The sequence below is a fragment of the Leucopleurus acutus genome, assembly GCF_964270905.1.
Source record: "Leucopleurus acutus genome assembly, chromosome: X".
Classification (NCBI taxonomy): domain Eukaryota; kingdom Metazoa; phylum Chordata; class Mammalia; order Artiodactyla; family Delphinidae; genus Leucopleurus; species Leucopleurus acutus.
The window spans coordinates 4,700,292-4,723,287 of NC_139148.1; the positions used below are offsets into that span (position 1 = coordinate 4,700,292).

Here is a 22,996-nt window from a genome sequence, read left to right on the forward strand (position 1 = left end):
TTTTCAAGACTTGTCCGCGTTGTAGAACTCTGTTCTTTTTTATGGCTGAATCCTGTAGCATTTTATGGCTGGGCTGCATTTTGTTTATCCGTTTACCTGTTGTTGAGCATGTGGGTTTTCACGTTTCAGCTCTTGTGAGCTGTGAGCCCCGGGTGTGCAGATGTCTTTAACAGTGTGGTTCCGCTTCTTTTGGGTGTACACACAGAAGTGGTCTGACCAAGTCATGTGGCCAGTTTATGTTTCACTTTCTGAGCGACTGCCATGCTGTTTTTCACCTCCAGGTTTCATCTCTCTTCATCGTTGAGGTCCTCATTTTAGATGGTTGTCTCTGCTGTGGCTGAGCGGCCCTGAGAGGTAAAATTACAGCGTCTCCTGTCAGAATTTGTGTTGAGGAAGATGCAGTTTATCCGTGAGAGAGCGCCTGGCAAAGCCTCAGTTTGTACCATGAGAGTTTGTAAGACTTGTTTCTGTCTGCCCAGCAGCCTGTTGGGAAAGGTGGGACAGCCAAGGCTCAGGTGAAATACAAGGAAGGAGGGGCCCAGAAACCAGTCACCTGAAACACAGGGTCACATGGTTCCAAGGTCACGAAAGGAGGCCCGTGGGTCCCGAGAGGCCATCAAACCTGTCCTGGTGGCTGGAGATGGGCTTGAAATTCCGTAGGGGCGATTCCTGGTCCTGTTGGGAGTTGCCGTCGGGCAGGGCTGCTGGTGTTCCAGATGGTGGCAGGGATCCCAGAAGTCTCTGAGTTGTTGAGTTGAATCTGCTCCCCAACTTGAAATGGGCCACGGAGCCGGGAGTAAACAGGGTCTTCTGGAACCCTCCCTCCACCTGCCTGTTCTCCATCACACGTCATCTACCTCTCACCTGCGTCCTGGCCTCCCTCTCCTCTCCACCCACAAAGTGTTATTACCCCCATCCAAGCCTGCCTTGGTCTGGGGACAGAACTGGGTGTCCTGAGGTCCAGGGGATGGAACCAATGGCCCATCACCTTATGAAGATTCAAATTCCAGTTAGATCAGGAGCCTTTCTCTCTGTGTTGACTGCACTAATTTCCATCTCTCTTCCAACCCCATTTCCTCACCCTCAACACATACAGTTGTGTCCAGTGGACACATTACGAGATTATGGATTGTATCAAACACAGCGGTGTGAAAGCGGCTGAGTGACTACTTACAACTTATTTTCAGCAAAAAAAAGTGCTCCTGGCCACTGCCCAAGCATTCATTAGGACATGAAGCCTCCTAGGGTACGATGGTGTGTGTGCAATATATGTGGAACCTAATTATATATTCCATTAGAGCCATTGGAAGAATCAATATGGTGACTCCAGATGGCCTTCTTTAAAGAATTACATGAATGCCATACATTCCCAGCTACCTTTGAGCATAGCTGCCACTGAAGTTTTCAAATGGAATGTCTGTTCCTGTGATTTGTTCACTTCTGCATCTTTTAAGCTGAATGAACCTTGTGCATAAAGTTATACTTTGAGTATGATTATTTTTTCTTGGTTCCAATAGGGAGCGAAATTAGAGAGGCTAGTGTCATTTTGACTTGTGATAACTGCACAGCAGGGTTATTGGGGATCCTTTCTGTGGCCCTTTTATATTTTCCTACCAATGTAACAGTTGGTTATTTACCAATTTGCTTGGAATGCTTCCCACAGTTAGTCACTTTTATTCATAGACTTTGCTTTTCAGCAAGACTTTTAGGATTTCCTTCTTCACCAAACCTGGAGTCCCCTCTTGCATCCATGCTGTCCCAGGAGAATTTTCCCTGCAGCACATAATTAACTACATTCTCAGCTTCATCATCATCTCTTGCAGGAAACACTTCTGCTTTTCCTGCAAAGATGCTCAGTGCTGCTTCTTCCTGGGATTCTGGAAGAACAAAAATTCATGAAATGAATTTGTCTCCATGTAGTTGAAAACCAAAACGGATATGCCGTTGCTACGTTCATAAAAATATGTTTAACAAATAGGGCTCACTGTCTGTTTTCCATGTATTACACGGTAATCATTGAATTTAAGTAAATTTGATTGGAAAGAATTAGCATCCACCCTTGGCAGCCTTTCAATGATAAAAAGATGCCTTGAATTAAAAACTTGGACAATTCCATGGAAATAATCTTGAAGATACTGCTGTCTTTGGAGATCTTACTAAAAATCATGACTTTGGACGATCCATGAAGCCTAAGAGTATCGCGTACTCATTGAAAACAGGGGCAATGAAAAGCATCGTGCTTGCCCCCCAGAACCCCGTGTACCTTTGAGCCACCATGCCTGCACCATGTGCAGAGTCTAGAAGCCTCAGGAACCCAGTTGTTGGTAACTCTGGCCCTGAGCCACTGCCCTGGGCCATTCCCCACACTCCTTCCCGTTACACAGTTTACTCTGTGGGTCAAACCCTGTTTGCTTTTCTGTCTTGTTTCTACCCACACATTGTTGACCTTTCCTGAAACCTTAGCTTCTCTCCGCCGTGCTGGTTCCGCATCCTGGTGGGCTGCCTCAGACAGACGCTGGGGAAGGTCTTCCCAAGCGGACGTGTCCCTGCCAGGAACATCAGGAGACAAGTCAGTCACACACACACACGTTCACATCTAGCAGAAAGAGAGAAAAAGCATAAAACATGTAAAAGCCCAACCACCTTATTCAATTTCCAGTGGCACACAAGGGCACTCTGTTCTAAATTTACATATATACATTTTTAATTCAGTCTGTGTTATTTTTCTTTAAGTGATGTAACGCCTGTTTACAAATGTTTTGAGGCTTATTTTACGTATTTTGAAATTCACCCACTTGCACCAGTCAGTGGTTTGCATTAGGTTAGCAAGTTGTGCGATCATCACCGTAAATCAGTTTTAGAACGTTTTCATCACTCCAGTGAGATCCTTCACGCCCGTTGCTTTTCATCCCCACTCCTACCCCGGGCCTGAAGATGTCTTTAAGAAGTCAGATTTTTCTCAATTTCATCATATTTCTTGGAACCCTGTGATTATTGCTCTCGGGGATGTTGCCAATCATCAGATCATATCATTCTGCTCCATGACCCTATAATCCTTGTCTTACAAGGTCCCAGAACTAATCGCTCAAGCATGAGGGACTAAAACTTATGTGTTCTCTCCATCTCCATGCCCCTCACTGCTTGGAATGCTTGTCTTTTGTCTGCCTTTACACTAAACCATCTGACCTTCTTCTGCCATTTTCACCGTTTTCTCCTAACTACTTGAAATTATGGTCGTTTCCAAAGGAAAGGTATATGGACCAATACTTAGGTCCTTAAGACTGATTTCCCTTATAAACAAGTCATTGTCTGTCAATGAGATGATCATTACTTGTCTATCTCAGGCTGCTCTCATTTGAACAAATGCACAGTTATTTCAAAAGGCACAGCTAATTGTAGGAGTAAGGGAAATGCACTGAATATGGGCAAATTACACAGTTGTAAATAAAATCAAAACTTGAAATCTGGACATGGAAGCATGCTAGGGTATTATTTGGTAAGGATTTTCCAAAGAGAGAAGATACCAAGTGAGATAATTTGCAATTATACAGTAGACTCCCAGGCCTGGTCCAGGCAGTGAATAATGAGTTCTTACCTATAGATAATGAAACTGGCACAGAAGCCTGATCTACTGGTGATCTGGGACTTTAGCTCCTGGACATCGGCTGGAAGTACTGCCCAGCTAAAAGCTTAATATCTGATAAACTCTCTTCTTTCTGGAAACTTTATCCCACAGATAAAATATTGCTCTGAAATTGACTGTGATAAACCAGGAAGAATTGGTTGGTGAAGCGAAGTGATAGAAATCCTCAGAAGGAAGTGACCTCTTTTAAAATCTATAATAGTGAATGGCCAACGCGTGCCCTGGGGCTTAGAGTCGTTCAGATAAAAATAGATAATATCTCCTCGCCAGGGACTCTGAAAAAGGAATGACTCAAGCATGAAAATGGACTCAGACACGAATGTCTGCCATTGCAATCACAAATCCGTAAAGGGTCCAGCGGAGGAGGGAGAAAACAAGAAATCGGCCTAGCAAAATAGGGTTTCCCTCTAATGAACCCAGACTTTGAAAGGGAGTATTCGGGAGGTTGGGGAAGGGCAGAGAATCATGAAATGAATGGCTTCAGATCTCCATCATGTCAGGAAGACCAAAAACCCCAAACAAACTCCTCAAAATACTCACCTGGTGCTCTAGTTCCCAAGTCTACCTGGGCAATTTCCATGCCCTTGGATGGGACAGCATGCCCACTGCATCAGACCTAATCCTTGGAAAGGTAAAAATCCATTTAAACAGCACCTGTATTTTCAAAGTTCTGAAGCTGTACCTGCGGATGTCACAGAGCCCCACCTGGAATCGGCCCTATTTGCTTTATATGTCTGACTCCACATGGTGCTGATACGTTTCTTGGAGACCATCACGTGGAAATGCTCACCTGATCCACTGCACAATGTTGACTCGTATCCTGGGCTGTGCCTTTGGGATTGCTTGTTGTTTGATCTACTCACACGAGCTGAGACCCCTTTTGCATTCCCCGGCATTTTAAATCCAACCCCCTCCTGGGATCCCCCAGGATCACAGCCTCACAGACTCTCATGGGTAGCGGGAAACTTTGCTACCTCTGAAACTCTGAAAAGTCTACACAAACAAGCAAACTAACTAATTGACTGGCCAGCCAATGGCTGTTGACAAATGGGACTCCCCTCTCTCCCTTTAATCCTTAGACTTGCCTTAGATTTTAGGCTGCCTCAGTGGTCCCTTCTGGCTTCCCAAAGCCACCTTCTTAATCAATCCTCTTTATCCCCTCAGGTCCACGTCGCAGACTTTCATCTCTACCTCTATCTAACTGGCTTGGCGGCTCCTGGATCTTCTTTCCCAAGGTCACCTTTGACCGTCTTACTGCCAGTTCCAGTATCTCTTCCTTTCGATGATTCCCATTTCTGGTTCTTTGCATACCTTTCAGCACGCTCTTTCTGAGCTGCGTTCTCTGGTTCTTTTCCCCACCTCTGCCCCTGGAAGTTTCAGTTTACTCACGCTTATGTCTTATGCCCTTCTTTTCTTCTGTTTCCCCTCGCTGGGCAATCTCACCCACAGCCATGGCACCAAATGTCACCCTCAGTCCTGTTTCCTAATTCCCTATCCTGTGCTCTGCTTTCCCCCTCATTCTAGTATCCGGGGAGACAATACTGGTATCGTGAGTGACGGTAGGCACCGTTCCAGATACAAAACCTATATCTCAATCCCACCTTTTCTACATACAAGCTGAGCTGGTAAACACTTCTGTAAATGTCAGTTTCCCCTTCTGTAAAATGGGAAGGAATAATAGATGATAGATAATTTAGGTTGACATAGATGATACATATTTACAGTATCAGGATCGTAGGTAATATATAGTCACGGTATTAGGAGAATGCCTAGCGCATTGGTAGCCCTTAGTAATTGACGATGGCGATGATATTTTATTGTCTTTTTCCTGTGACATGAGCTACAAATATTTTCCAAACTAGGCATGTGCAAAATTCAACCTTTAGCTGCTCTTTTCCAAATCGCTGTACCTTCAGTCCATGTGCTGGAAGCATTCATGTCCATCCCCCCATTCCCTTATCCAGTTAGTCATCCACCTGGCTGGCTTAGTTTCTGAAGTACCTCTCTGACCCCATGGCCACCATCTGCCGATGCTCATCTTGGGAGTTTCACTGCAATGCACTCTTTGGATGCATCCAATAAGGGGGGCGTTTGGGCACTATAGCCCTGTCTGTGGCGAAAGTTCACAATTGTCTTTCCATCTTCCTATCTTGCTTCTCCACTCACCCTCAAATTCTGTACTTACCTGGTTCTTTGTTCTTTTTCTTAGAAACAGTATTCATGTTTATTAAACACATTTTTAAAGTATTATTAGGTGTTGAACTTTCACGAGCTTCAAGGTTTACTTTTCTCCCCAGTTCTGCATAACTGAACTTTCAAATCTGCCAACTCCCACTGAAATGACTCCACTCTGGATTCTAAGGCGTCAATTTCTTACAGATTTTCCTTTGCTTCTTCTAACATTTCTCCTGTTTCTTCTTGAGAGTGACTGATGAAAACACAGGGAGACCAATCTGATGAGGTATCACTAAGCGGTCATCGTCTGCAAGCATGATGTACTCACAAGCATCTTCGAACTTTTGGAGTTGTTTCTTTCTTCACTTCTATTTCTTCCTTCAGCTCTGTGACTCTACCTATATTCTGTGCACATTTTTTTGTTTTTTTAATCTCCTGTTTAATCTCCTCAAAGCCACATTGATGTCTTCTGCACCTGCCCTTTTTATGGTGGCTGCCATCTTGGGTGGTTCTTTGTTCTTTAATTCATCTCCATTCCATCCAGAATGTTCCTTGAAAGTGAATGTTGTATTGGCACTTTAGAACCATTTCCATGTTTCCTGGCAACTCCCTGACCAATCTAGTCGCAAAGGACTCACCCTTGGCCTTTTGGCCAATACCCCATTGATACCAAGATTTCACATTGTCCCTGAAGCACTTGAAAGGATTTTATATCCTGAGGTGATCTCCATGGTAAGAGCCAGGATGCCAGCAATGCCTTTTGTACCAAGGGGAAGAAGGTGAGGGTGGAAACCCAGGCAGCACGTTTTTGGAGCAGAGCATAAATGGAAGTTGAAAATCTGTCAACAGATTCCCTTAGGGTGCATCCCTTCCCCACATACCCATGCCCCCGCCAGTCTTTGTGTCTTCCTAGGGGTCGGTGAGCCCCAGTTGGAAGACTCGTGACCTGGATTATTGGATTCACCTCCTCCCTGGTCTCATTTTCTGCCAAACTTATTCGATCAAAATCTCCCCTTTTTCCTCTGTGAGAGTAATTTGCTCACCATGTGTCTCTGTTTTCTTTGAAAACCTACCTAGTCTGACTTTGGAAGAAACTCTTGCTTTTGGCCTTCGGATGCTTCCAAAATCTGTTTCCATTTCACTCAGTGAGCCTCACCTTTCACGTCGCCTCCGTAAACATTCCATTGCAGGGAGGCCGGCTAGTTTTCTGTGGGCATATCCCTTAGCTATTTCTGCTTTCAGCTCATTAATAGCCAATTGTGTTGCTTGCTAAAATGAAATTATTACGGAAGTAATAACGTTTATGTGTCCCCTAACAAGTAGTGTGAACATTAACTTTTCCTGCCGCCTCATCCCGCATTGATTTTACACAGCAGAAACTTTTTTCCTCAGGTCACTGTACTTGGGGACAGTTCAGGGACATCTGATAGATCAGAGAGAGATGGAGGGTTACGGTGCAGTAAACACATTCCTTCTGTCGACATAGAACACTTATACAGAATCAGAATGTTCATTATCATGGGGCATTAGCAAAAAAATAAAGTTTTGCCCTTTCCATTTTTTAATACCTACGAGAGCTTCAACGCTGAGAGGCAGTAATTCTGTTCAGTGATGTAGCGCTTCTAAGCTGAGCTTAATTTGGGGAAAGAGCTGTTTTGCTGTCGGCACAAAGAAGGGAATTGCAGCTCCCAGCAGCCTCTCCTGCTGTGCACGCTCCCTACGAGTGCCGAGTGCCACGGGGGCATCACGTGGTTCCGTGACCCCAGTTCATCAGTTTTCCTCCGGCTGTTGCCTCTGCCCTTATTCTCTTGAGACAAAACTTTCCGCTTTCTTGACCGACTTCTCGAGAAGGTCATAGTTAGCTTTCTCCAGTCCTTGACCTCCGGTTTTCTCTCTGTTCACTAGATCTGTCTGAATGGTGTTGTGACCTCTTTGGTTTCTAAAACCAACTGGGGGGGTGAAACACCAGGAAACGGCATTGTTCACGCTTGTTAAAGTCATTTCCTGGTGAACGCCGGCACCTGATGAGTTGCCCTCTGCTGCCACAGTTGGCCACATGTCAATGGGCAGGAATATTCCCCCTGTGGGGAAGGCTGGTGATGCCACGTGGGTAGCCAAAACGGGGTCTGGAAGGAGCCCTGGGAGTCTGCTGCAGTGTCAGCTGCCTTCCTGTGTGACCCTGGGTCAGGCACTCACCTTTCACGGGGCTCCATCGTCTCACCTGTAGATTGAGGCCCTTTGGATTTTAATTCCTGGACTCTATAGAGTCCGGCCCTTTGGTTTGAACCAAAACACCCATATTCTGCAGAGTTCCCAGGCTACAATTTGAGATCAGATATCCTGAGCTGTAAAACCAAAACCAGGGGTTACTTTAATGAATGTGACTGTACTTTGGGGTAGGGGGTGGTAATCGAGTACTAGGTCATTCATCAAAATCTTCCCCTAAGGGAGCTGGCATGTTCCATAAATCCCCCCAGCTACCCTAGATGAATAATTTTACACTGAAAGCAAGTAATCATGAATCTGCCTCTAAATCTCGTCTTTAAATCCACGCTCAGAAGTTGACAGACTGTCCCTCTTCCTGAGTCAGACGCCACTTATCAGCCTATATATGGTCAGGCCACTCAGTATGGCTGTTCTCTTGTTCCCTGTACGTCCCCTGCTTGACCAGTCCCTGCTTTGCCTACACCCTACTCACAGGACCGTGCTTGGCCCCTGCCCCTTAGGCCAGAGCTGCCCCACCTGTTGGTTTATTAAAGGGAGACATCTGCCCTCGTGATGATTGTTAACCTGAGGGGCTGTGGGCCCCTGGTTTCCCTGGTAACGGATGAGCTCACCTCATGTTTATTCCCTCTATAAATGGTAGCCTCCTTCTCCCCCGCCGCTTGCGGAGATTCTTGCCATGTCCTGTGTGTTCTGTGCTGTACACAGCGGGGGTGTTGCTCCAGGACCCTTTGCTTCTGATGTCTAAGTTCCCCCATCCAGTAAACCATCGGTGCCACTGTCGCTCTTTCTTCCGTCTCGCAGCTGGGTAGCGACAGAGCTTGCGGGGTGCAGCCGCACAGCCCGTGACCGGCAAGGAAAGCCCAAAGCTGGTGCTTCTCGCTCATGGCCTGCTTCTCAATGCCCTAACTCAAGCCCATCTCTGTAGAGAAAGGCAGCGGTAGCATCCACTGAGGAACGCTTCATGGTTTAGTCGGCAGGGCCAGTATATCTGCCGACCCAAGGGTGTGGGACTCAAGTCTGTGGGCAGACAGCAAAACAGAAGTGGTGTTGGCCATCGATGCTTTGAAAATTCTACACACATCAGTTCAGTAAGTTATCACAGTTAGCATAAAATGTTAAGACTATGAAGACTGGTCTGCCAGCTGCCGGGTCCCAAGGTAAAGTGAAGCCCCATTTCACGATGAAGCGGTCATCGTGAAAATGCCAGTTAATAAGGTGAGGTCATACCAAGAACGGTTACGGCTGAGGAATATGAGGGATGCTGTTTTAGAGAACCGTGACCTTCCATGAGGTGTTGACACAAACACCCCAAGGACGTGTCCTGAGCAAGGACGGGACGCTGCAAAGCCCGCTGAAGTGTAAGGATACAGGTGTGTGACGTGTGGCCGTCGGCCATTGGTGGAGTGCCCGGCCCACCACCTGACATCACCGTCAGACACCTGGCAAAACGCGAGCACACCCCGACATCGTGGCACATTCAGGCTGTTTATTGACTTACCGCTGGCCTTGCAAGTCCAAGGCGGTTTCAGGAACCTCGTCGTCATGGCCGAGATGAAGTTTGTTTGTCCCATGAGTTGGTGCTATGTGGATGGCCTTTTTTCTTTTTTTAACATCTTTATTGGGGTATAATTGCTTTACAATGGTGTGTTAGTTTCTGCTTTATAACAAAGTGAATCAGCTATACATATACATATGTTCCCATATCTCTTCCCTCTTGCGTCTCCCTCCCTCCCACCCTCCTTATCCCACCCCTCTAGGTGGTCACAAAGCACCAAGCCGATCTCCCTGTGCTATGCGGCTGCTTCCCACTAGCTATCTATTTTACGTTTGGTAGTGTATATATGTCCATGCCTCTCTCTCGCCCTGTCACAGCTCACCCTTCCCTCTCCCCATATCCTCAAGTCCATTCTCCAGTAGGTCTGTGTCTTTATTCCTGTCTTACCCCTAGTTTCTTCATGTGGATGGCCTTTTAAAAAAAGGTTATAGTTTATACTTTGTTTCTGTTTCCTAAGGCTCTACCCAACTTTTTGTTACAAATTTTCCCCCCACTTAAATCTCACGTGAACGAATGATCATGTTTATATCCTTCATCATTGACCATAGATTCAGTAATTGAAGGGCTTACAGATGATCCTAGATTCAATAATTGAAGGGTATACAGTTGATGATAGTCGATAATTGAAGGGTTTACAGACAATCATAGATTCCATGGTTGAAAGGTTTACAGATGATCACAGATTCCACAGCGGAAGGGTTTACGGATAATGATCATAGATTCAATAGTTGATGGGTTTACGGATGATGATGATAGATTCAATAGTTGATGGGTTTACAGATGATGATGATAGATTCAGTAGTTGTCAGCATTTTGCCATATAGGCTTTATCCATCCAGAATCAATGGCCGTCTTATAGTGTCTTTCATGAAGCAGTTCATCCCACAGTGGGTGCCAGAGTCCTTCAGAATCTAGAGGAAGAGAAGCCACGTGAAGCTAGTGTACAGGTGTGTGCTTTAGGTGTTGGCTCAGTGTTAATAATGTGCCCTAAAGTGCCTGGAGCTGGGCTCCCCCTGAACCCCAGAGGATGGATGTTCCTTATCGTGGAGTGACTATAACTTGCTGCTACCAGCAGGTGTCCGTCATAGCTTTTGAACCAATGTATCTGACTAGACTTGGAAATGGAATCTAGCGTTAGCTCAGAACTTTGACCCCCCCGCCCCGCCCAGGTCCTTTTACCTGTAACCAGGGGAAATAGTCTTTTCACAAACACAGCCTGTTACGGGTGGGATGGGTAGGAAAGTGCTTTGAACAACAGTGAATGCCTGTGGGATGTGTAAGCGTCCTGGGGTTGCTTTACGGATGCTGGTTTAAGACAGGGTAGAAATGAGGAAATTTGGGACAACCTGCAGATAGGAGAAAGGTGGGTGAGTTCTTGATCAGCTCTAGCTTTCCTCCATTTCTCCCTCCCTGTATTCTAGGAGGTGGGTACACTGGGGATACCCATCCATTGTTGGAGAAGGCTGCTTGTTCTGGGTTGAAGAGTGATACCCTCTCCCCAACCCCTGCTGCCAATCAGTTATTGGCAGAACCTTGGAATGCGACCTTATTTGGAAGTAGGGTCGCTGAGGATGTACATAGTAAAGGTGAGGTCCCACAGGAGTCAGGTGGGCCCCGATCCAGTGCGGCTGTGTCATTATAAAGAGACTCATAGAGCCTTGCGGAGGGAGAATGATGGGAAGATACATGGCGAGAACTGCACGTGCTGATGCAGGCAGAACTTACAGTGGCGGGTCTACAAGCCCAGAAACACCAGGGGTTGCTGGCAACCGTAGTCAAGCTGTATATCTTACTCAATTTGTTTTCACATTTACAGTTTTTATAGAGGTTGATAATTATAATAGTTTCCCACAGCTCTTTATTTCCAGTTCTTTTTTTTTTCTTTTGGCCACGCCTCGAAGCTTGTGGGATCTTAGTGCCCCCGCCAGGGATCGAACCTGCGCCTCGGTAGTGGAAGCTCAGAGTCCTAACCACTGGAACACCAAGGACTCCCTCTTCATTTCCAGTTCTTCGTTAAACTTCTGAATTCCCCAAGACTCTTGCTAGTTCCCCAGGAGAAACCTTCAGAACTTGTCGTACAACTAATTGAAGACATAAAGGCAGCAAACATTTAGTGAGATCCCCCTTCTGTCTGCTGCTACACACAGCCTTTTGGACAATGGGAAGTACAAAGAAGATGTGGCCTCCATGAGGAGAATGGCTCAGTTGATTTGAGACTCAGGGGCAAAATCGTTCACCCAAGATCGTCCAGGTTATTAAAAAGGACCTCCCTGTGCTTGATTCCATAGTTAAAGGTTTTACTAGGATAGCACACAGAATAGGTTCTGGGAAATATTAATTGCATCTCCAGTATGCAGTTTTGCGAATGGAGATGTTTTCTTTCTGTAGCATATGAGTGAAAACAATTACGTCATCCTGAGAGCCTTCCATTTCTTGAAGTATCAAATGACCAACCGACCCTCTGAAAATTACAATATTCTTAGAATATAATGAAGACAGTAACAACCTCCAGAGCAAACCAGAAGATGGCCTGAGTAAGATGAAGACAACACAAATTGAATTTGTTGGCACATTGGAAACCGTCCCCACCCATGGCAAAAAAAGACAGTTCCGTGGTTGTAATTCTTTCCCCTCGTTGGGTCAACGTTATTCTGTTTAGCTGATTTATGGAATTTGTTTTGTGTCGTAAGTTCATACTCGGCCCCATTTCAGGCATAAATGCCACTTGGCAGTTGGACTGAACTACGAAAAATCCTAACATTTCCGACTGTGGGTTTGAAATCAACCCAGCCTCCCAGCAACTTAATTGAGTCTCCACCCTGGGAAACAGGGAAATACCACGTGGCTTTTGTTGCTTTCGAAGGGGCTTCTGTGAATTAGGAGTGCAGCTGTCTAATTTGGTCTGATTCCAGATGTCGTTGATATATAGTGACATCTTGGCACTCACTCTGATTAAATTCCCAGGATTTCCACAGTTGAATATCGATACACAATTTCTTATCTGAAGTCCTTGGAGCCAGGACTCCAAGGACTGGAGCTTGGAATTGAGTTATGCATGCTTTAGAAGGTTAACAAGTGCCTTTTCCGTAGCTCATAGGACCCCCTCAGCAGGTGGTGGCAGCACTCTGAAATCAAACGTGTTAATATTCCTGCCGAAAAATGTATGACTATTTCTCCCAGTGGGATACATGAAGACAACTGCTCTGATAGTTACACTGTATTCAAATACTGGTAAATTAAATTGTATGAGGATAGACCATCAACACCTTGGGCACTTCCTGTCTCTAAGGAAAGCATGAGATGTAGGCAAGTCAAAGTAAGAAGTAGCTGTACACGAACCCGTAACATATGTCCATGATCTCTGGATGCTCGAGTACCTTTGCGATGGGGTGCCTTAGAGTCAGCCTAGTACTCTCATCCTGTACTATTTGGCCAAGCGGTGATGGTTAGGGAATAAGGGTCTACAGGGACCAAATGGTCATGTGAAAATCGACCCTCTCAGGGACTTCTTTTATTACAGTCTGTCTTGTCAATCTAGTGTCCTTTCTGAGTGGTCTCTCTTGTGGAGCGAATTTGCCATAATCTCTGGTTCTTGAGGCCAAGAATTAACAGATCACATATCTTAGCCATATCTGGGTCAGGGGTCGGCCAAGAGTTTCTGTATAAGACCACATACATGGTAAATATTGTTGGCTTTGCAGATCATACGGTCAGCTGTGCAATGACAGGGCAAAAGCAGCCATAGACGGTACATAAAGGAACGTGTGCACGGCTGCGTTTCCAATAACACGTTATCTACAAAAACAGGTAGTGGGCTGGTTTGACCCGGGGGTCATAGTTTGCCAACCCCTGTGCTACGTGATTTTTTTTTTCCACTGTAGTTCACAATTCTGTGATCATGACCACCGCTGTTAACTTTGCCCTTATCAGTATACAACCAACGTAGAATGGAAGAAAATGTTTATCTGCTCTTCATGGAATACAGAAACCCGTGGTTTGATAGATTTCATATCAAAGAATAAATAAGTACCTGAAGTGTTCCATTTCACAAGAAGTGTGTGAGAGAGCACACTAGAAACTGTATTATTTTACAGTTTTGTTCTAGCCTGGCTTGTCTACTCTTGGTATGCTGGTGCTTGGACTACTCGGGGAATATTTCTTAGAAAACCCTTCCTGTGTGGGTGAGGATGAAGAGGTGATTTGAGTTCACATTGCCATCGTCTTGGCTGTTTTTTCACGACCGTCCACCTAAGCTAGAAGACCTCTCTCCCACAGCTTCTAAGGGTTTCTCTGGGATCATAGCTTAGTGGCAAGATAGGGCTGTTTTCATCCGTGTTACATGTATTTTCAGGACTAAAGTTCGTATCAGCTTCTGTCTTTCATGGAGCCCCAGGAAATAGATCCTGGGACCAGACCTGCAAACCTATGGCAAAACCATCGGTCGAATTTCATCCACTGACCTTTTCATCCTTTTCATCTGTTTACCATCTTTCTAGACCATCTTCTTCAAGTAAGAGTCCTCCGAGGCTGACCTTATCTGGTAACCATGCTTCTGGGCTATTGCTAATGACAAATACCTTCCTTCTTTCCTCTCACTGTTACTCACGAGGTGTCTTAACCTCCTTTGGATGCTTTCCCAGTGCACTTGAGCCTAGTGTTTCATGACAGTGCAGCATGATACTAGCAAACAGCTGAGGCACGAGGGCTGAGACAAGACGGATGCCTCAAGTCGGTTCAGGTTGGGTTTCGCTGCCAAATAAAAAACAAAATGTACAAAAATCTTTCGGTTTCCAGGGCTTTTGGTGTCTCGCAATCAAGGACAAGGAACGGTGGGTTCTAACTCCGCCCTTACACCACTGTCGTGATTTTCAGTGTTGTACAACTAAAACCGCATTTGGAGAGGGGATGAGAATGATGAAAAAATGACCAAGTAGATGACAGTTGTGACGATTAGATAAACAGTGGGAAGGGTCACGGAGCATGCTTACTGTTAACTCACGAACTAAATCAAAATATAGGTTCCTAATAATAAAGCAGACCTAACCCCCTGATCTTCAATTTTCTTGTTCTGTGGCTATAACTTGGGTTATAAATTTCATCTCCAGAGACTTTTATTTTCACACAACTTATCACAGTCATAGTGGAACTACCACTCACAATTGGCTGTGCGTGACTGTTGGAACACACTGGTGTGACACGCCCCCTCCAGCCCCATCCACATTTTTGCCAATCTCTGGCATCACACTGGGTTTAATGATGACCAGACCGATTATCTAACGCAGTTTCTCAACCTTGGCACTAGCGATGTTTGAGACCAGCTCGTTCTTTGCGGTGCGGGACTGGGTTGGATGCGTGTTTGTGGTTGGCAGTGGGAGAGGCTGTTCTGTGCATCATAAGGTAATTAGCAGCATCCCTGGCCTCTCCTCACTGGATACCAATAGTATCCACACATTTGCGAGAACGAGAAATGTCTCTAGACATCGTCCAGTGGCCCCTGTGGGGCAAAATCGCCCCGGGTGAGAACACGCCAGCGTTATTTTGAAAAGTGTGCTCTGCGCATGGGCCATTAGACTTTCCTATGTGTGTGTTCCTCCTGCAGGTATAGTCCCTGGTGGCAATACCACTGTGAGAGGCATTGTGACTTAATCCCTTTAGACGTGTTTGTTCCTCTCCATAAAGTATCAAATGCGGGTCAAAGGGCTTCCATGCTGATCTCTTAAAATCTGTTTCCTGTCAATAAAAGGTGTGCGCACAAAAAAGGAAAAATGATGATGTGGGCCTTCCCTGCCCTGCAAGGGGAGTCACCCACGTGTTCAAATCTACGTCCTTACGATCTTAATCTTGCCAATTAATATCCTGGAGAGAGGGCAGAAGAGGTGACCATGCCCAGAGATTCCTTCATTCCTGAAGACAGAGGCGAAGGGTCAACACTGATAGCACACCATTCCTTTTCTAAAATTTTTTTCTAACTTTTATTAATTTTTATTGGAGTATAGTTGATTTTAAATGTTGTGTTAGTTTCAGGTGTACAGCAAAGTGAATCAGTTATACATATATATCCACTCTTTTTCAGATTCTTTTCCCATATAGGTCATTGCAGAGTATTGAGTAGAGTTCCCTGTGCGGTACAGTAAGTCCTTCTTAGTTATCTATTTTATACATAGTAGTGTGTGTATGTCAGTCCCAAACTCCTAATTTATCAGTTCCCCCCCGTGTTTCCCCTTTGGTAACCATGGACTTGATTTCGAGATCTGCACATCTGTTTCTGTTTTGTAAAAAAGTTCATTCACTTATATGTGGAATCTAATTTTAAAAATGGAACAAATGAACTTTTTTTACACCATTTGTTTTCAGTAGAACCTAAGATGGAAAGCCATGCCAGAAGATCGATGACAGTTTCAAATGCCATCTCTGGGGGGGAAAACATTTCTGGGGTACTGACTGAACCCAAGAAATTGTTGCTGGGAGCTGAACTTCAATAAAGCAAGACTTAGATTGACAAAAATCTATGGAATAGTAATTTTTCTCTAACGTGGCATTCTCTTGTGAATATTATTATTTTTTTTTTTTGTGGTACGCGGGCCTCTCACTGTCGTGGCCTCTCCCGTTGCGGAGCACAGGCTCCGGACGCGCAGGCTCAGCAGCCATGGCTCACGGGCCCAGCCGCTCCGCGGCATGTGGGATCCTCCCGGACCGGGGCACGAACCCGCGCCCCCTGCATCGGCAGGCGGGCTCTCAACCACTGCGCCACCAGGGAAGCCCCTTGTGAATATTATTTACCAAGTGAGATTATGCTTCCTATTTTAAAAGGATAAACAATAGATTTACACAAGAAATTGCTCCATGGGACATGCTAGTTTTTGTCTAAATGTCAACAATTTGAAAAAATATGTATATATATTCTTCAGGTTGAAGGGCATTGAGTTGGCTTTTTTTGAACTCATTTTCAATTCGTGGGTGGGGCTCTATACCAGAGATCGAAAAACTTTTTCTGTAAAGGGCCAGATAGTAAAACATTTTCAGCTTTTCAAGCCAAACAATCTTTGTCGCAACTACTCCACTAGGATTTTGTAATATAGGGGCAAACAGGTAATAAGTAAATGAATGGGTGTTCCAGTATTTTTGGACTTTGCTTATGGACCCTGAATTATGAATTTCATGGACTTTTCACGTGTCACAAAAATGTCCTTTTTTCAACCGTTTAAAAATGTGAAAACATTCTTACTTGGCTCCAAAAGCAGATGGGGGCACAGTCCCCTGCCCCGTAGTCTGTGACCCCAGCTCTGTTGGGAAAATATTTAGCGAGAGCTTGCTATGACAAAGAATTAGCCCTGACCTGTTGACTCTTAGAGCCTGTGGGAAGGACAGATACCAAATAAAATGAAACCAAATAAATAGACTATTGCAAATAGTGACAACTGCTATCGAGGGGGGAAGAAAAAACAGTGCTAGGATTTGCCAACCGTGGGGCAAATGCTTGATAAAGATTGTATAAATCACAGGGGGCTTCTCTGAGGTGGTGGCCACTCAGCTGACACCTGTGGATGAGTAGGAGTTGGGCAGAGCATGGAAAGAAGAAAACACGCAGGAGGAGGAATCCCCTAGGCCAGAAAGAGCTCGTTTCATTGAAGTGTTTCAGAATGTGGTTGTTCGGTGTCCGATTTTTCTTCTCGGATGAATTCACAGGATGAGCCTGGTGCACCCTGCTTCTGTCTGCTGAGAGGCACTCACCATCCCCGTTGCTGCTCACGGTGGTCTCGGTCACATAAGGTCTGGAGGACAGTCGCCCAAGGCCATCTGAAGTTGTTGTCACTGTAAGTACAAGAAGCGCGTGGACGGGTACTTTGGCTCTGGAAATATCATGGCCTTTTCACAAGATGCTCTCGTCGCCCTGACCGTGTGCATTGTCTGCGTCCAGGGGGTGTTTGGTGCCCTTTATAACGGTGTTTTGGGACATTACCATATTGCAGGGGTGACATCAATTTGGAGCTGCCCCAGCTCTCCTTTTCCTTCAGACACGACTTCCCAACAAAAGGTCACTTTGTTAAAGGGGAGAAGGAATGGGGACAAACATGTTTTCCTGGAGAAGAGCTGTCCTGGGCCCATGAGGGCGTGTACACTAGTCAGCAGTAATAATCAGCGTGTCTCAGAGAATTTAGGGGTGGAGTTTTCTCAGTGTGTGTGTGTCGGCCTCATCACCCAAGGCACAGCACAAGCTTTCTTCCTGCAGGCTGCCCCTGGTTCAGGTGAGTGTGTGTGTGTGTGTGTGTGTGTGTGTGTGTGTGTGTGTGTGTGTGATATTGCTGGGGACAGGATGAAGGAAGCAGCTTTCAAAGACCTTGCAGGTGATATTCCCTGCTAGACACCCTCCTCTCAGACAGAGGCTGCATCTTGATGATACTCTGCCATTATGATGTCAGGGGGGCACTGTGGGGCATTCAGTGTCCCCACCACCACCAGCAGCAGGCTCGGAGGAATGGGCACGGAAATGCTGTCAGACAAGATATGGTTCGCGTTGGTACGCAAAGGCTCCCAGAGGTGGAACCGTGTGGAGTCAGGGAGACCCAGGCTTTGGATCCCAACTCCCCACCGGCTGGTCTCGTTCTCAGGAAGAGGATTAACCTTCCTGCGCCCGGGTTTCCTCTGTACAATGGAGATGCACAGGACAGGTTCCCAGGGCGGTTATGAAAAGTAAAGGATGCCCTTTGTTTGGGAGAAGTAGGTTAAGTACCTGATGATCCTGCCAGCCAAGGTGATGGGGTGCAGACAGATGAAACCATCTTCACAATGCAGCTTGGGACTCTGGGGTTACCGAAGACAGCCCTTCTCCCGCCGCAGGGCAGCTTTGCCCTCCGGGGGAGGTTGGCAAATTCTGGAGGCATTTTGGGTCTCATAACTTTGGAGGAGCTTGGCTCCTGGCATCCAGGTGGTGGAAGCCAGGGATAGTGATCACCCATCCCGCAATACACAGACAGCACAGAACCGAGCGTTACCCTAGCCTCCAACGTCACGGGTGCCACGTGGAGAAACCCTGACCCATCCAACAAGAGATTTAACTTAATCCTCTCTTTCTTCTTAGAATATTCAATGGTCTTCTACTTTGAGGGATTAGAGTTGGAATACAAATTAAAGAGAGGAAAAAGACAATCACCTTTTAGGATTTTTTTTTTTTTTCTGTTAAATTTAAACAGAGCAGCACAGGGTTCTCATCCTGGAGCAAACATCCACAGAGGCTTAGAGCCGTGCCTTGTGTTCACTCTTAATGCTGAGCAGCTTAAGAGGTTCATTTTCTACTGTGATTTCTGTAATTTCTGTTCTTCAAAAGGATCGTGTGTTCCCTTTCTCTTTCAGAAACAAACTTTTGGGGGTTTTAAGGAATATTTTCTAAAGTTCTTGTAATGCAGGAGCTGGCTTTGATTTGTGACCCAGCTTTCAAAACCTTAAGCACCTGCTAAGTAGGTCTTATTATTATTCCGCTGCAAGACCACTGTATATTGCAGGGAAATGCTTCGAGTAATATGTTTTTGGGGTTGTTTTAGTCTAGAGGGAGATTGACATTCTTTGGACCCAGCTAGAAGAGCTCAGGAAAAAATGGACAGAGTCAGTAGCTAATTCAAAGGAGGCAGCTGCAAAAGAGTCATGATTCATTCATGATAAATTAATACAGCATGCATTAGCCTTTTGTAACCGTCGATGCAAAGGGAGAGTCTTTCAGTGGGGGCTGAAATATCTGTTCCTAAATGCCTGATAACAATATCCGTCGTATCTTACCAGCATAAAGGCGTCCTCACAGGGTATTTTAATGTACTTCACCATCTGGAGTTTGGGGTTCTTACATCTAAAACTTTCCCTTTCCTTAAGTGGATGAAGACTTTAATGATAATCAAGGAAATACTTGGATCTTGTCTCTGATATTTCTAATTCGTTCCCATCCAGGAAAAAAAAAAAGGTTTAGGGATGTTGAAGCTGTCTTATGAACTAAAAAGGAAAACAGGAGGAAATCTGCTTTTTATGAGATGTCGTTTTCTTTGACGGGACCTGCCAGCAGTCTGTTGCTCACTCTGCTATTTTGCGTGTCTCAGAGAAACTGACGGAGAGAAGGTTCGTTAAGAAGTAAATTGGGACATCAAATAGAGCAGTCTGTGGCTGTACTCTTAACCAAGACCCCCAAGAGTGGGGCACCTTGCTGTCACGTACCTCCTCATAGGAGGTAACAAGCAGGGCACCAAACAACCGGTGTAATATCCCTGACAGAAAGGTTCAACCTGCATCTGTACACGAGGAAATAGACAAACCCAGACATACTACGCTGTCTCTAAGACAATTGAACCTGGATTCTAACCCCCAAAAGTCACTGTCATGCAAAACCAAGAAAGGTCAGGGGTGAGGGCATGGCTCCAGATTTCAAAAGACCAGGAAACACAAGGGTATCTGAATCTCGAATGGATCCTGGATTGGAAAAAAGACCCAGGTGGTACAATTATCTGGGGACTGTGTAGGCGGTTTGTTGATTGAATCAGTGTTACTCTTCCTCGTTTTCATGGTAGCGAGGTCGGGGGGAAAACTATCCTTACTCTAGGAGACCCGGGCCAAACTACTTAGGGGGTGAAGCGTCATCCTGTATGCAGCTCCCTCTGAAATGTCATGATCCACAAATACGAGTACATGCCTTATTCTTTTAAAATCTTCTCATGTAGAAAAAATGTATGATGTATGCCTAGGTCCCTCTGTGTGTGTACACACATGTGTACACATAGAGACAGAAAGCAAGCAAGCAAGTGTGGCAACATGTCAACAGTTAGCCGTCCTAAGTGAAGGAGTATACCTGGGTTTGTTTTTATTCTTTCGACTATTTTGTAAGGTTGAATAGTTTCCAAAAAACGATTTTTGGGAGAAATACGTATGACGTTTTATTTTGCTTCTCCTGTTGGAAGAGGTGGTTTAGTTCCATTGATTTTTGTCTTTAAAATTTTGTACAGGGCCAGTCCTTAGAGGTATATGTTGTGCGTCCCTGCCTCCAGGGAGCTTCTGCGGACCACGGGGCCCTCCATATTCTGATTCCCTTTTGGTGGATCACCCTACGGTGTGGTTGTAGGTTGTGTGCGGCGCAGCGTCATCCCCGTGGCTCTAAGATGATGAATCCATCTCTTTGTACGCGCTAGTTACAAAGTAACTGTGGAGGCTGTCATCTTGCCTTTCCGGGTAGCTTCTTTACTTACCGTTGAGCATACAGTAGGTTCTTGCCAAGAGGTGCATTCAGAGTGTGTCCGTGACAGTTCCCATGCCCCCTTCCAAACCTTCCCAGCTCCTGCTGTGTCTGACCTGAGGACAAGGTTCACGTGACAGCGGTCTCCGCCCTGAATACAGGTGAGGGAGTCGTGTCGGTTTATGGGGAGAGGGTTCTGGTACCTTGCCTTCTGTGTTTGTCTCTGCGTGATTTCCGCAGCGCGATTAACTCAGGCGCTGTGGGTCTGTGGATCCTCGCGTGAGTGCCAGACTCTCAAAGCCCATTGGCGTCCTCCCTGGCAAGCGCTGCCTGCCTTCAGAATCGAGAGCAGTGCTTTTGTTCAGCGTTTCGAAAGAGGGCATGTGAAGAAAGAGACAGATATCACTTCTTTGTGGCATCTAAAGAAACGATACAGACAGACTTGTTTACAAAACAGAAATGGACTCGCAGGCATAGAGAACACACGTGTGGTTACCAGAGGGGAAGGGGTTGTGGGGAGGGATAAATTAGGAGGTTGGGATGAACAGATAGACACTACTACATATAAAATAGGTAAACAACAAGGACCTGCTGTAGAGCACAGGGAACTGTATTCAATATCTTGCAGTAACCTGTAATGGAAAAGAATCTGAAAAAGAATATATATAATGTATTACTGAATCACTTTTGCCGTACACTTGAAAGTCACACAGCATCGTAAGTCAACTATGCCTCAATATAAAAAAGAAAGATAGCGTGTGAGAAGACTTAAGGAACAAGGCGTTCCATGTATAAGAAGACATTACAGACACAATCCAGCCCAATGCTTAGTTTGCTACTTGACGTCCATTCCAGGGAAGACATTTAGAACGTTCAAGCCGATATTCAGTGCTTGGCAAACCGTGCCTGTTGGAACCCCGAGGGCTCCGCTGGCTGCTCCTGGGAAGCTCCTTGGGCCCTGGGATGTGGGGAGTGGTCCCAGTCGGTCCCATCCACTTGCAGCAGACCCACGCTGATACTCATCTCTAGTGCACCTTCTTACGGACAGAGGATTTGTAAGTAAAAACAGCGGGCCCTGATTTCCCCACCTGTCCTGTCTTCTAAGCGAGGACAGCAGTGAGGCTGGAGCCTGTTCAGTTACTTACATAAAGACGAGCGAGGTCTGTCCGTGGCCTCCCCTGTGTCGTACCCGCGATTTCCTTAGCGGCGTTGCTGTCGAACCACAGGGATTCACAACAACAAAAAGCCTCATGGATTGTCTTGGAGGAGATTGCGTCGATACGTGAAGCTCTCGAATGTCAAAAGCCCCAAAGGCCCCTGGCGTCGGCTTCTTTGCTGTCTCTCGTTTCTCCAGCTGGATGTGGCACACCTTGGGCTAAGCCGGCTTCATCTCGCACGTGTGCAACACACTGGCCTCCGGTGATCCGTCTGCATCCATCAAGGCCTTTCCTACCACCGGGAGCCAGAGGCACCTTCTCAACGCCCAGGCCTGATCCTGCCTCTGGCCCTACTAGAGCTCTCCAACGGCTTTCCATCGGAAGGAAGGTGGAATTCCAGAACCACGGCTGGACAGGCCTCTATCATAGGGCTCCTAGAACCCTCCGTGTCCCTCAGGCCCTTCTTGCGCCTGCCTCACCCTTGCTTTGTTTTCATCTTCCTCTGGGCCTCCACACAAGCCAGCCTCTCCTTGCACTGGGCCTCCAGCTAGCGAGGCCCACACCATGCTCCACGCGCCCTGGTCCCGTTGACAGTTTCATACCGTTGTGGATGTATTCTTTGTCCAGTATTGATCTGGATCCTGTCTGTTTTTTGCAGATGCTTTGTAAGCTCTTTAAGTACAGGAAACATACGCCTCTCCCTATGGTAGTCCAGCAATTCAGGGTGCCTTGTAGATGTTTAGTAAATAATTGTTGAATACATGAATGAAAAAAGTGATTCCTCTGCTATACTAATACTGATATTAAGTGATATTCTTTGGATTTCAGTCAACCAAGAAAGTTACGTGGAAAAAAAAAAAAAAGGCCTTTCTGATGTGATTTGGCTTCTAACTTACACAATGTAAAAAATGATCTTTATGTCTTCTGTGTGATTTCTCAGTCTTCCTCTTGGCCAAAAGTGAAGAAACCTCATACCTGTTAAAGATTGTCTCCTACTCGCCAGCCTGGGATTCCAGAGAGGAGCAAAAGTATCT

At 45.8% G+C, this 22,996-nt stretch overlaps 1 protein-coding gene across 4 annotated transcripts in view; it reads left to right on the forward strand.

Moving 5' to 3' along the window:
- The window catches only part of LOC309978695 (steryl-sulfatase-like), a 180,366-nt gene that overhangs the window by 35,409 nt on the left and 121,961 nt on the right, over nucleotides 1-22,996 (forward strand). For 2 of the 4 annotated variants that reach the window (XM_082865225.1, XM_082865227.1), the window contains exon 1: nucleotides 17,041-17,413. In XM_082865225.1, coding sequence (XP_082721351.1) covers nucleotides 17,274-17,413 — 140 coding nt within the window. In that variant the 5' untranslated portion in view covers nucleotides 17,041-17,273. Of the gene's footprint in view, nucleotides 1-17,040; nucleotides 17,414-17,786; nucleotides 17,846-22,996 lie in introns of those variants that run through there. The other 2 variants (XM_082865229.1, XM_082865226.1) reach the window with 2 other exon arrangements.